The following is a 13943-nucleotide window of genomic DNA, read 5'->3' as shown; positions in this document are numbered from 1 at the left end:
AAAATTAGCATGGCATGGTGGCACGCGCCTGTAATCCCAGTTACTCCAGAGGCTGAGGTAGGAGAATCACTTGACTCCGGGAGGCGGAGATTGCAGTGAGCAGAGATCGCGCCACTGCACTCCAGCCTGGGCGACAGAGCAAGACTTCGTCTAAAAAAAAAAAACCATAGTTGGAGACCGGGCACATGGCTCACACCTGTCATCCTAGCACTTTGGGAGGCTGAGGTGGTATTACTTGAAGCTAGGAGTTCGAGACCAGTCTGGGCAACAGAGTGAGACCTTGTCTCTACAAAAAATTAAAAAACAGGCTGGGCGAGGCGGCTCACGCGTGTAATCCCAGCATTTCAGGAGGCCAAGGCGGGCAGATCACCTGAGGTCAGAAGTTCAAGACCAACCTGGCCAACATGGTGAAACCCTGTCTCTACTAAAAATACAAAAATTAGCTGGGCCTGGTGGTGGGCGCCTGTAATCCCAGCTACTTGGGAGGCTGAGGCAGGAGAATCGCTTGAACCCTGGAGGCAGAGGTTGCAGTGAGTTGAGATCGTGCCGTTACACTCCAGCCTGGGTGACAAGACTGAAACTCTGTCTGAAAAAAAAAAAAGAAATTTAAAAACAAATTAGCCAGACATAGTGGTGCATGCCAGTAGTCCCAGCTACTTGGGAGGCTGAGGTGAGAGGATCACTTGAGCTCTGGAGTTTGAGGTTGCAGTGAGCAGTGAGTTGTGATCTTGCCACTGTACTTCAGCCAGAGCAAGAGACCTTGCCTCAAAAAAAAAAAAAAAAAAAAAAAGGTGGGGGGAGCGGGGCTGGGGGCAGTGATTCATGCCTGTAATCACAGAACTTTGGGAGGCCAAGGTGGGTGGATCACCTGAGGTCAGGAGTTTGAGACCAGCCTGACCAACATAGTGAAACCTTGTCTCTACTAAAAATACAAAATTAGCCAGGCCTGGTGGTGCATGCCTGTAATCCCAGCTACTTGGGAGGCTGAGGCAGGAGAATTGCTTGAACCTGGGAGGTGGTGATTGCAGTGAGCCGAGATTGTGCCATTGAACTCCAGCCTGGGCAATAAGAGGGAAACTTCAACTCAAAAAAAGAAAGAAAAAAGCCATGAGGTTGGGTGAGATCTCTAAGAGCAAATAAAATCATAGAAGAGACCCATAGACTAAGCTCTGGGACACTAGAACATCTGCAAATGCACGTTTTGCAGAGGCACATGCACAGACTAAAAGAAAGAGATCAGTATCTCTAAAGGGAAGGCTGGAGTAAGTATTTAGAAAAAATATGATAGGTAATTTCTGAAAGGGAGGATAAAAGTTCAGTACAACTTTGGTCACAAAGATTGGGAATGAGTTTTGTCCAGGCTGGAAGTGATGTGGGGTCCACAGTAAGAGAGAAGTGCTTGTAAATGGTGGTTAACAAATAAGAGTCTTGGATACAGTGGGACCAGGGAGATGAACCTGGAAGTTTCCTCAGAGTTTAGGGCAGAGACTTGAGGTTGGTAGGAAGCAGAGGTCAGTGGAATTTGTAAAAAGTAAAATAGAGGTTCCTCTTCAAAGACTTTCCTCCTCGTCTAATTAGGAATAAATAATAACTTTTTTTTTTTTTTTTTTTTTTTTTTTGAGACAGAGTCTCACTCTGTTGCCCAGGCTGGAGTGTAGTGGTGCGATCTCGGCTCACTGCAAGCTCCACCTCCTGGGTTCCCACCATTCCCCTGCCTCAGCCTCTCGGGTAGCTGGGACTACAGGTGCCTGCCACCACGCCTGGCTAATTTTTTGTATTTTTAATAGAGAAGGTGTTTCACCGTGTTAGCCAGGATGGTCTCGATCTCCTGACCTCGTGATCCGCCCACCTCGGCCTCTCAAAGTGCTGGGATTACAGGCATGAGCCACCGCGCGCAGCCAACTTCTTTTAAAAGCAAAATTTATTCAAAGACCTGTGCTAACATTCTTAAATATCTGCTAGCCATAATAAAAAAAATCAATGTACTTTATGTTTTTAGCTCCCACAATTTAGTCTAAATATTTGCCCTGGCATGCTTATACTGGTCCAAGCAAGCATTAGGTCATAACCTGTTTCTCTTCCTTATTTAAAAGTGTTTTTACCTTTCTCAACATTCCACAAGTTACTTCCTCCTTCCCTTGTTCCCCTCTACCTTTGCCTCTTTTAAAAAGTTCTAAGTTACTAGCCAATCGAAACAAACAAAAAATGTGAGGTCCTGTTCCAGCCAATGGAAACCGGACACAGCAGTGGGGTAGATGCGTCAGGTCATAAATGACCCTGTCTCCTTTGTTCGGTGTACTCTCCTGGCAAAACTGCTGGCGAGTGTACCCTTTCTGCAAAAAGTAAAAATGGCCTTACTAAATAAATTAAATTTATGTTCAAGTGCTATTTATTTACGGCACCAAAAAACAAATATTTCAAACAAATTGGAGAACTGAGTGGAAGACAGATTCAGGATTGCCTGGAAAGGCAGAACTATTTGTGAAATGTGTAGGGCCGAAAAGAAAGAATCACCTGCTTTAGCAAGATATTATATATATAAGAAGCAATATATATATATTTTATATATATGTATATATAATATATACATATATACACATATATACACATATGTGTATATATACACATATATACACATATATACACATATGTGTATATATATATATATATTTTTTTTTTTTGAGACGGAGTTTTGCTCTTGTCGCCTAGGCTGGAGTGCAACGGTGCAATCTCAGCTCACTGCAACCTCCGCCTCCCAGGTTCAAGCGATTCTCCTGCCTCGGCCTCCCGAGTAGCTGGGATTACTGGCACCCACAGGCACCCACAACCACGCCTGGCTAATTTTTGTATTTTTAGTAGAGACAAGGTTTCACCATGTTGGCCAGGCTGGTCTCGAACTCCTGACCTCTGGTGGTCCGCCAGTCGTGGCATCCCAAAGTGCTGGGATTACTGCATGAGCCACCGCGCCAGGCCTGGTTGTGTTTTTTTTTTTTTTTTTTTTGCAGAGGTGGTAGGGGAGGAATGGAAGCTTAGTGGGGGATTTAGGGAGGGCAGAAACTGGTGTTCAGTGAGGAGCTCTGACAAGGCAGAGCTGATTTGGTGGGAGATGGAAGCAAGTCAAAACATGCCTGAAAAAGCGAGAAGCCGCAGGTTAGAAAGGCTGCATCTTGGCCGGGCGCCGTGGCTCATGCCTGTAATCCCAGCACTTTGGGAGGCCGAGGCAGGCGGATCACGAGGTCAGGAGATGGAGACCATCCTGGCTAACACGGTGAAACCCCGTCTCTACTAAAAATACAAAAAATTAGCCGGGCGTGGTGGTGGGCGCCTGTAGTCCCAGCCACTCAGGAGGCTGAGGCAGGAGAATGGCGTGAACCCGGGAGGCAGAGCTTGCAGTGAGCCGAGATCAGGCCAGTGCACTCCAGCCTGGGCGACACAGCGAGACTCCGTCTCAAAAAAAAAAAAAAAAAAGAAAGGCTGCATCTTAGGGAGGTCAGAATACAGCTCCGAGAGCAGGGCGCAGAGGCTCACGCCTGCAATTCCAGCACTTTGGGAGGCCGAGGAGGGCGGATCCGATGAGGTCAGCAGTTCGGACCAGCCTTGACCAATATGTTGGAAACCCCGTCTCTACTAAAAATACGAAAATTAACCAGGGGTAGTATTGCACGCCTGTAATCCCACCTACTAGGGAGGCTGAGGCAGGAGAATTGCTTGAACCCAGGGGGTGGAGGTTGCAGTGAGCAGAGATCTCGCCACTGCACTCCAGCCTGGGCAACAGAACGAGACTCCGTCTCAAAAAAAAAAAAAAAAAAAAAAAAGCGCGATAGGCGATTACTGGTCAGTGGTCAATATAGGTCAAGGGACTAGACAGGAGAGAGCTTTCTAAGGTTGTGGGCCTTTTTATTTTTTATTTTTTTGAGGCGTAGTCTCGCTGTGTCGCCCAGGCTGGAGTGCAATGGTGCGATCTAGGCTCACTGCAATCTCCGCCTCCTGGGTTCAACCAATTCTCCTGCCTCAGCCTCCCCAGTAGCTGGGATTACAGGCGTCCGCCCTCACGCCTGGCTAATTTTTTGTATTTTTAGTAGAGACGGGGTTTCACCATGTTCGCCTGGCCAGTCTTTTTTTTTTTTTTTTTAGACGTAGTCTCACTCTGTCACCCAGGCTAGAGTGCAGTGGCGCTATCTCAGCTCACTGCAACCTCTGCCTCCTGGATTCAAGTGATTCTCCTACCTCAGCCTCTCGAGTAGCTGGGACTACAGGTGCCCGCCACCCCGCCCGGCTTATTTCTGTATTTTTAGTAGAGACGGGGTTTCACCATATTGGCCAGGCTGGTCTCGAACTCCTGACTTTGTGATCCGCCCGCCTCAGCCTCCCAAAGTGCTGGGATTATAGGCGTGAGCCACCGCGCCCGGCCTCCAGGCTAGTCTTGAACTCTTGACCTCAAGTGATCCGTCCGCCTGGGCCTCCCAAAGTGCTGGGATTACAGGCGTGAGCCACCGCGCCCGGCCAGGTTGTGGGTTTTAATGGGACCATCTCACTGCCTACCGTTTCCTTTTTCCGTCCGAACAGAAGGGGCCTGAGCAGTGAACTGACAGTGGCAACGCCCGGTGAGGCGGGATGGAGGAGTTTACGAGCCTGGGTGACGCCCTGTTCCGCGTCCTGGCCCCGCCCCTCCCGGCAGAGCCCCTTGGCGCGTGACACAGGCCCCGCCCTTGCTGTACGCCATCAGCCGGCGCCGCGCCGCCGGGTGTTACTTTGCCCCGCCGGCGGGGCGGTCAGCCTCCTGTCACCGCCTGTTCCGGCTATGGTCCCGTCCGGTGTTCTGTAAGTTGGCACCCTAGGCTCCTGACGCGACCCTGGTCCTGATGGCGGCGGCGACGGCCGCGGCAGCCCTGGCGACGGCCGATCCCCCTCCCGCAATGCCGCAGGCGGCAGGGGCCGGAGGGCCCACAACCCGCAGAGACTTCTACTGGCTGCGCTCCTTTCTGGCCGGAGGTGGGTCCATGCCACGAAGAGCCAGCCGCGCTCTGAGTGGCGGGGGCAGGACTGTGGGCAAGTGGGATGCAAGCGGCCTCTATGGCATTCCTGGACTCTGGCTGCTTCAATGTTCTGTTAGATGTCTGCCCTGACCTGCTGTAACCTCTTTCTAGTAATCACTTGACTAATGACAGCTAGGTTATGGGGAGTGGGACCTTTGGCACTCCGGCAGAGGCTGGGGAGGTGGAAGGTCTGAATCAGGCACCCATTCTTCAGGGCTGGATAACAGGGAAAAGAGGAGGATCCCTTACAGAGACACTGGGGTTTTAGTGAGACATGCTGGGCACTCCTTTCTTTTATAAAAACCGTGAGTGACCCAGTGTAGACTTGGATTTTGCTGTTTGCTTAAAGGAAAACAAATATTGGAGATCAGCTTTTTAATGACTACTGGAAAATTGTGCAAAACTGTCTACAGCCAAAACTGGTTCCAGTGATTCTAGTAAACTGTGACACAGTACTTGACAAGCCCTATTATTGATGTGACTTTGGGATCAAAAAGTTCATATTGTCTCTTAGGAATTTCCTGGGCCTTCAAGCTCCACCCTTCCTTAATTACTTCTCTGGGTTGTCATTACTTAATTATTTAAGATTCAAAAATTTAAAAATTCCACATTGAGGTTGTGTGCAGTGGCTCACTACTGTAGTCCCAGTTACTAGGGAAGCTGAGGCAGGAAGACTGCTTGAGTCCAGGAGATCGAGGCTCCAGTAAGCCATGATCACACCACTACCCTCCAGCCTGAGCTACAGAGAGAGACCCTCTCCTAAAAGAAGAAAAAAACAAAAACAAACAATAAAAATTCGCTGGGCAGGGTGGCTCACGCCTGTAATCCCAGCACTTTGGGAGACTGAGGTGGGCAGATCACTTGAAGTCAGGAGTTTGAGACCAGCCTGGCCAACATGATGAAACCCTGTCTCTAAAACTACAAAAATTTGTCAGGCGTGGTGGCACTCGCCTGTAATCCCAGCTACTCAGGAGGCTAAGGCAGGAGAGTCGCCTAAATCACTGTGGAGGTTGCAGTGAGCCGAGATCCTGCCATTGCACTCCAGTCTGGGTGACAGAGACACTCCATCTCAAAAACAAAATAAAATAAAACAAAAAAAACCTCACATTATGAGGATTTGTAGAAAGATAATATCTGAAGACTGCAGCAGTATTAAGTTTTTTGTTGTTGTTGTTGTTTTGAGACAGAGTCTCACTCCCTCACCCAGGCAGGAGTGCAGTGGCGTGATCTTGGCTCACTGCAACCTCTGCTTCCTGGGTTCAAGTGATTCTGCTGACCCAGCTTCCCAAGTAGCTGGGATTACAGGGGAATGCCACCATGCCTGGCTAATTTTTTTTTCTTTTTCTTTTTCTTTTTTGAGATGGAGTCTCACTCTGTCGGCCAGGCTGGAGTGCAGCGGCACGATCTCTGCTCACTGCAACCTCCGTATCCGGGTTCAAGTGATTTACCTGCTTCTGCCTCCCAAGTAGCTGGGATTAGAGGCGTGCACCACCATGCCCAGTTAATTTTTTTTTTTTTTTTGAGATGGAGTCTCACTATGTAGCCCAGGCTGGAGTGCAGTGGCGCGATCTCGGCTCACTGCAACCTCTGCCGCCTGGTTCAAGCGATTCTCCTGCCTCAACCTCCCGAGTAGCTGGGATTACAGGTGCTCGCCACCGTGCCTGGCTAATTTATTTATTTATTTATTTTTGAGACGGTGTCTTACTCTCACCCAGGCTGGAGTGCATTAGTGCCATCTCAGCTCACTGCAACCTTTGCCTCCTGGGTTCAAGAGATTCTCCTGCCTCAGCTTCCTGAGTAGCTAGGACTATAGGTGTGTGCCACCACACCCAGCTAATTTTGTATTTTTAGTAGAGACAAAGTTTCACCATGTTGGCCAGGATAGTCTCGATCTCTCTTTTTTTTTTTGAGATGGAGTTTCTGTTGCCCAGGCTGGAGTGCAGTGGCGTGCTCTCGGCTCACTGCAATCTCCGCCTCCCGGGTTCACGCCATTCTCCTGCCTCAGCCTCCCGAGTAGCTGGGACTACAGGCGCCCGCCACCACACCCGGCTAATTTTTTGTATTTTTAGTAGAGACGGGGTTTCACCATATTAGCCAGGATGGTCTCGATCTCCTGACCTCGTGATCCGCCCGCCTTGGCCTCCCATAGTGCTGGGATTACAGGCGTGAGCCACCACGCCTGGCCTGGTCTTGATCTTTTGACCTCGTGATCCACCCACCTCGGCCTCCCAGAGTGGTGGGATTACAGGCGTGAGCCACTGTGCCTGGCCCTAATTTTTATATTTTTAGCAGAGACAGGGTTTTACCATGTTGGCCAGGCTGGTCTCGAACCCGTGGCCTCAAGCAATCTGCTCACCTCTGCCTCCCAAAGTGCTGGGATTAAAGGCATGAGCCACCAATCCAGGCCTCGGGATTTAATTATTTTGTTCTACTGCTGATAAAATGACATTTAGGCTAGGTGAGGTGTCTCACACCTGTAATCCCAGCACTTCAGGAGGCTCAGGTGGGCAGATCACCTGAGGTCAGGAGTTCAAGACCATCCCGGCCAACATGACGAAACCCCGTCTCTACTAAAAATACAAAAAAACTAGCCAGGCTTGGTGGCACGCACCTGTAGTCCCAGCTACTTGGGAAGCTGAGGCATGAGAATCGCTTCAACCTGGGTGGGTGGACGTTGTTGTGAGACAAGATCGCTCCACTGCACTCCAGCCTGGGCAACAGAGCAAGACTCCCTCTCAATTAAAAAAAAATGACATTTATTCACACGGAAAATATTCGAGTTCCAACTATGTGCCTCCGACTTGCTTGGTATAAATCAGAGAACAAAAGATCTATGGCCGGGTGCACTGGTTCAGGCCTCTATTCTCAGCACCTTGGGAGGCTGAGTAGGGGGGATAGCTTGAGCTAATGAGTTGGAGACCAGCCTGGGCAACATAGTGACACCCAGTCTGTACAAAAAATACAAAAATTAGCTGGGCATGGTGGCGCCCACCTGTTGTAGTCCCAGCTACTCAGGAGGCTGAGGCAGGAGAATCACTTGAACGCGAGAGGCGGAGGTCGCAGTAAGCCCAGATCGCAGCACTGCACTCAAGCCTGAGCAACAGAGCCAGATTCCGTGAAAGGGGGAAAAAAAAGAGCTATCGTTGTTGGCTAAGTTAAATGCACTTTGACAAACATGTTGTGTAATGACCACCACAGTCAAGATATAGAGTAGTTCCAAAATATTTCCACTTTTTTTTTTTTGAGACATTCTCGCTTTGTTGCCTAGGCTGGAGTGCAGTGGCCTGATTATCACTGCAACCTCCGCCTCCCGTGTTCAAGTGATCCTCCTGTCTCAGCTTCCAGAGTAGCTGGGACTACCGGTGGGTGCCACCACTTCTGGCTAATTTTGTTTTTTGTTTTTTGTTTTTTTTTGAGAAGGAATCTCACTCTGTTGCCTAGGCTAGAGTACAGTGGTGCAATCTTGGCTCACTACAACCTCCAGCTCCCAGGTTCAAGTGATTCTCCTGCCTCAGCCTCCCGAGTAGCTGGGACTATAGGCGTGTGTCACCACACCTGGCTAATTTTTTGTATTTTTAGTAGAGACGGGGTTTCACTGTGTTAGCAAGGATGGTCTTGATCTCCTGACCTCGTGATCCGCCTGCCTCGGCCTCCGAAAGTGCTGGGATTACAGGCGTGAGCCACCGTGCCTGGCCTAATTTTTGTATTTTCAGTGGAGACCGGGTTTCACCATTCTGGCCAGACTGGTCTCGAATTCCTGACCTTAAGTGATCCACCTGCCTTGGCCTCCCAATGTGTTAGAATTACAGGCATGAGCCACTGTGCCTGGCTTTATTTCCACTTTTCTTTGACATTCCTCTCCTCTCATCTGCAACCCCTGTCAACCACTGATCTGTTTTTCTATCTCTGTAGTCTTGACTTTTCCAGAATGTTATATAAATCGAGTCATATAGTATGTAGCCTTTTGAGTTTGACTTCCATCACTTACCTTAATGCATTTAAGATTCATTCACATTGCATGTATAAGTAATGTATTTCCTTCTTTTCTTTTTTCTTTCTTTTTTTTTTTTTTTTGAGACAGAGTCTCTCTCTGTTGTCCAGGCTGGAGTGCAGCAGCATGATCTCAGCTCACTGCAACTTCCGGCTCCCGAGTTCAAGCGATTTTACTGCCTCAACCTCCCAATTAGCTGGGACTACAGGTGGTGCGCGCCATCACACCCAGCTAATTTTTGTATTTTTAGTAGAGACGGGTTTCACTATGTTGGCCAGACTGGTCTCCAATTCCTGACCTCAAGTGATCTGCCCACCTCGGCATCCCAAAGTGTTAAGATTACAGGCATGACCCACTGCACCAGTCCTCGTTGTGTTTATTTTTTATTTATTGAGATGGAGTCTTGCTTTGTCACCCAGGCTGGGTGCAGTGGCACCATCTCTGCTCACTGAAACATCCGCTTCTTGGGTTCAAGCGATTCTGCCACCTCAGACTCCAGAGTAGTTGGGATTACAGGTGTGTTGCTTGGCTAGTTTTTGTACTGTTAGTAGAGATGGGGTTTTGCCGTGTTGGCCAGGCTGGTCTTGAACTGAGCTCAAGTGATCCTCCTGCCTCAGCCCACCAAAGTGCTGGGATTACAGGCATTAACCACCACAGCCAGCCGGTTTTAATTAGAAACTGTCAAAGTATTTCTAAAGTGTCTATTCCATTTTGTATCCCCACTGCCTTGTTGGCACTTGATATTAAATGTGAGTATGTGTGTGTCTGTGTGTTCCTTTTTTTTTGGAGACGGAGTCTCACTTTGTCACCAGGCTGGAGTGCAGTGGCGCGATTTTGGCTCACTGCAACCTCTGCCTCCCAAGTTCAAGTGATTCTCCTGCCTCAGCCTCCCGAGTAGCTGGGACTGCAGGCACGTGCCACCATGCCGGCTAATTTTTTGTATTTTTAGTGGAGACGGGGTTTCACCATGTTAGCCAGGATGGTCTCGATCTCCTGACCTTGCAATCTGCCCGCCTCAACGTCCCAAAATGCTGGGATTACAGATGTGAGGCACCATGCCCGGCCCTTCGCCTGGCTAATTTTTGTATTTTTTTTTTTTTTTTTTTTTTGAGACAGAGTTTTGCTCTTGTTGCCCAGGCTGGAGTGTAATGGTGCGATTGTGAATCACTGCAACCTCTGCCTCCTGGATTCAAGCAATTCTCCTGCCTCAGCCTCCCGTGTAGCTGCGATTACAGGCATGTGCCACCAGGCCTAGCTAATTTTTGTATTTTTAGTAGAGATAGTGTTTCTCCATGTTGGTCAGGCTGGTTTCGAACTTCTGACCTCAGGTGATCTGCCTGCCTTGGACTTCCAAAGTGCTGGGATTACAGGTGTGGGCCACTGCGCCTGGCCTAATTTTTGTATTTTTAGTAGAGACGGGGTTTCACCAAGTTGGCCAGGCTGGTCTTGAAATCCTGACCTCAAGTGATCCTCCCACCTAGGCCTCCCAAGGTGCTGGGATTATAGGCATGAGCCATTGTGCCCGGGTCAATTGTTTATTTACAGATTGTCTATCTAATATTTTTTGAACATGGATGACTGGTGGTAACTAAAACTGCAGAAAGTGAAATTGCAGATAAGGGGGGACTATCGTAGTGTGAAAGCAAGTTAAGATACTATTAAATAGGCTGGGTGCGGTGGCTCATGCCTGTAATCCCAGTACTTTGGGAGGTAGAGGCGGGTGGATGACTAGATCAGGAGTTCAAGAACAGTCTGGCCAACATGGTGAAACCCTCTCTCTACTAAAGATTAAAAAAAAAAAAAATTAGCTGGGCGAGGTGGTGGGTTCCTGTAATCCCACCTACTCGGGAGGCTGGGGCAGGAGAATCGCTTGAACCTGGGAGGTGAAGGTTGTAGTGAGCCGAGATCGCACCATTGCACTCCAGCCTGGAAAAAAAAAAAAAAAAGATACTATTATATAAAAGTACTTATTGAATACATTCTAAACAATTTCTCTCTTTTTTTTTGAGACGGAGTTTCGTACTTGTTGCCCAGGCTGGAGTGCAGTGACATGATCTCGGCTCACTGCAACCTATGCCTCCCGGGTTCAAGCGATTCTCCTGCCCCAGCTTTCCAAGTATCTGGGATTATAAGCATGTGCCACCACACCTGGCTAATTTTTGTATTTTTAGTAGAGATGGGGTTTCACCATGTTGGCTAGGCTGGTCTCGAACTCCTGACCTCAGATGATCTGCCCACCTCGGCCTCCCAAAGTGCTGGGAATACAGGCGAGAGCCACTGCACCTGGCCTAAATAATTCATTATACAGTTAATTCATACACAACTGAGAAGATAATATACAATATTCTGAAACCAAATGTATCCAAATGCATATTATTTTTAGTTTACCCATAATTTTGGATAGCTATGATTATGATTTACTTTTTTTTTTTTTTGAGATGGAGTCTCACTCTGTCACCCAGGCTGGAGTGCAGTGGCACAATCTCAGCTCACTGAGACCTCTGCCTCCCGGGTTCAGGCAATTCTCTGCCTCAGCCTCCTGAGTAGCTGGGATTACAGGTGTCCGCTACCACACCTGGCTAATTTTTGTATTTTTAGTAGAGACAAGGTTTCACCATCTTGGCCAGGCTGGTCTTGAACTCCTGACCTCGTGATCCACCCACCTCGGCCCCCCAAAGTGCTGGGATTACAGGCATGAGCCACTGCGCCCAGCCTTTTTTTGTTTTTTGAGACGGAGTTTCATTCTTGTTGCCCAGGCTAGAGTGCAATGGTGTGATCTCGGCTCACCACAACCTCTGCCTCCCAAGTTCAAGTGATTCTCCTGCCTCAGCCTCCCAAGTAGCTGGGATTACAGGCACACGCCATCACGCCCAGCTAATTTTGTATTTTTAGTAGAGACAGGGTTTCTCCATGTTGGTTGGGCTGGTCTCAAACTCCCGACCTCAGGTGATCCGCCCACCTCGGCCTCCCAAAGCGCTGGGATTACAGGTATGAGTCACCGTACCTGGCCAACTATTATTTTCATTAGTTCGGATAAGAGAGCTTTGATATGGAAACATAGTGGATATAATATTTGAGTAAAAAAATACATTTTATTTATTTATTTATTTATTTATTTATTTATTTTATTTGTTTTTTTTGAGACCGAGACCTGCTCTGTTGCTCAGGCTGGAGTGCAGTGGTGCGATCTCGGCTCACTATTACCTCTGCCTCCTGGGTTCACGCAATTCTTCTGCCTCAGCCTCCCAAGCAGCTGGGATTACATGCACGCACCATCATGCCCGGCTAATTTTTGTGTTTTTAGTAGAGATGGGATTTTACCATGTTGGCCAGGCTGGTCTTGAACTCCTGACCTCGTGATCTGCCCGCCTCGGCCTCCCAAAGTGCTGCGATTACAGGCATGAGCCACGGCTCCCAGCCACAATTTATTTTTGGATATCTCAGAATATGGATTTTTAAAATTAAAATTTTATTTGTGTTTTCTTTTTTTTTCTTTTTTTAAGACATAGTCTCTGTAACCCAGGCTGGAGTGCAATGGTGTGATCTCAGCTCACTGCAACCTCCACCTTTTGGGTTCAAGAGATTCTCCTTCCTCAGCCTCCCCAGTAGTTGGGATTACAGGCAGCCGCCACCATGCCCGGCTAATTTTTTTATTTTTAGTAGAGATGGGGTTTCACCATATTGGCCAGGCTGGTTTCGAACTCCTGACCTCAAGTGATCCGCCTGCCTCGGCCTCCCAAATTGCTGGGATTACAGGCGTGAGCCACCGTGCCCGGACTTGTTGTTTTTTAAAGACCAGGTGTTGCTGTGTTATCTAGGCTGGAGCGAAGCCGCGCAATTATAGCTCTCTGCGACCTCCAACTGTTGGCTCACATCATCCTCCAGCCTTAGTCTCTGAGTACTGAGGCACACCACCATGCCTTGCTAATTTTTTTTTTTCCTTTGAGATGGAGTCTCGCTTTGTTGCCCAGGCTAGAGTGCAATGGCGTGATCTCAGCTCACTGCAACCTCGGCCTCCTGGGTTCAAGGGATTCTCCTGCCTTAACCTCCCAAATAGCTGGGACTACAGGCGCCTGCCACCATGCCTCGCTAATTTTTTTGTATATTTGATAGAGACGGGGTTTCACCATGTTGGCCAGGCTGGTGTCGAGCTCCTGACCTCAGGAGATCTGCCCGCCCCGAGCTGCCAAAGTGCTGGGATTGCAGGCATGAAGCACTGCGCCCAGCCGATTTTTAAAAATTTTTTGTAGAGATGAGGTCTCACTGTGTTTCCCAGGCTGGTCTCAAACTCCTAGTCTCAAGTAATTTTTCTACCTCAGCCTCCGAAAGTGCTGGGATTACAGGTGCGAGCTACTGTGCCTGGCCTGTTATTCACCTTTTTATAAAAGGAGCAACCCATTTTTTCAAGTCATTACTAGATGTACAGTATTGTAGAGAAGTCTATATTATTGCTTTAGAAGCATGCCAAGCTCGAAGGGCTGGCCTGGACTCTGACCTATGCTAAAGCCCATGTATGCACTTTATTCTACTTTCATCTATACTTTTTCCCAGTGGCACATGGTAGGGTCGAAATACATATTTGCTGAATGTATAAATGGATGACTAATTTTATGGGTAAAAGTTGGTTGTTTCAATGAAAAATGATCCAGAAGAAGAGGAGGTTACTTCAAACAGAACCTGGCAATCGGATAAATACCTTCAAGTGTCTGTCTCCGTAAAAATGTTCCAGAAGAAGAGGAGGTTACTTCAAACAGAACCTGGCAGTTGGATAAATACCTTGAAGTGTCTGTCTCCATAACCACATTTTAGCAAGATTCCCAGCGTTCCTCAGGTATTAGATGCCGATTTACACTACTAAAATTTGTTTTAGTAAGTTTTAGCAGTGTAATCATGCTCACTTATTAAGTTACAGGGAA

General features: G+C 48.1%; 1 protein-coding gene across 8 annotated transcripts in view; it reads left to right on the top strand.

The window, feature by feature from the left end:
* Positions 1-2680: 2680 nt before the first annotated feature.
* SLC25A16 (solute carrier family 25 member 16) overlaps positions 2681-13943 on the top strand; it is a 114056-nt gene continuing 102793 nt past the window's right edge. For 6 of the 8 annotated variants that reach the window (XM_063607703.1, XM_063607708.1, XM_055092914.1 and 3 more), the window contains exon 1: positions 2681-4992. In XM_063607703.1, the coding sequence (XP_063463773.1) occupies positions 4863-4992 (130 nt within the window). In that variant the 5' untranslated portion in view covers positions 2681-4862. Of the gene's footprint in view, positions 4993-6206; positions 13859-13943 lie in introns of those variants that run through there. The other 2 variants (XM_003815908.5, XM_063607704.1) reach the window with 2 other exon arrangements.

The sequence above is a fragment of the Pan paniscus genome, chromosome 8 (genome assembly GCF_029289425.2).
Source record: "Pan paniscus chromosome 8, NHGRI_mPanPan1-v2.0_pri, whole genome shotgun sequence".
Classification (NCBI taxonomy): domain Eukaryota; kingdom Metazoa; phylum Chordata; class Mammalia; order Primates; family Hominidae; genus Pan; species Pan paniscus.
This window is presented reverse-complemented; position numbering and strand designations above follow the sequence as displayed.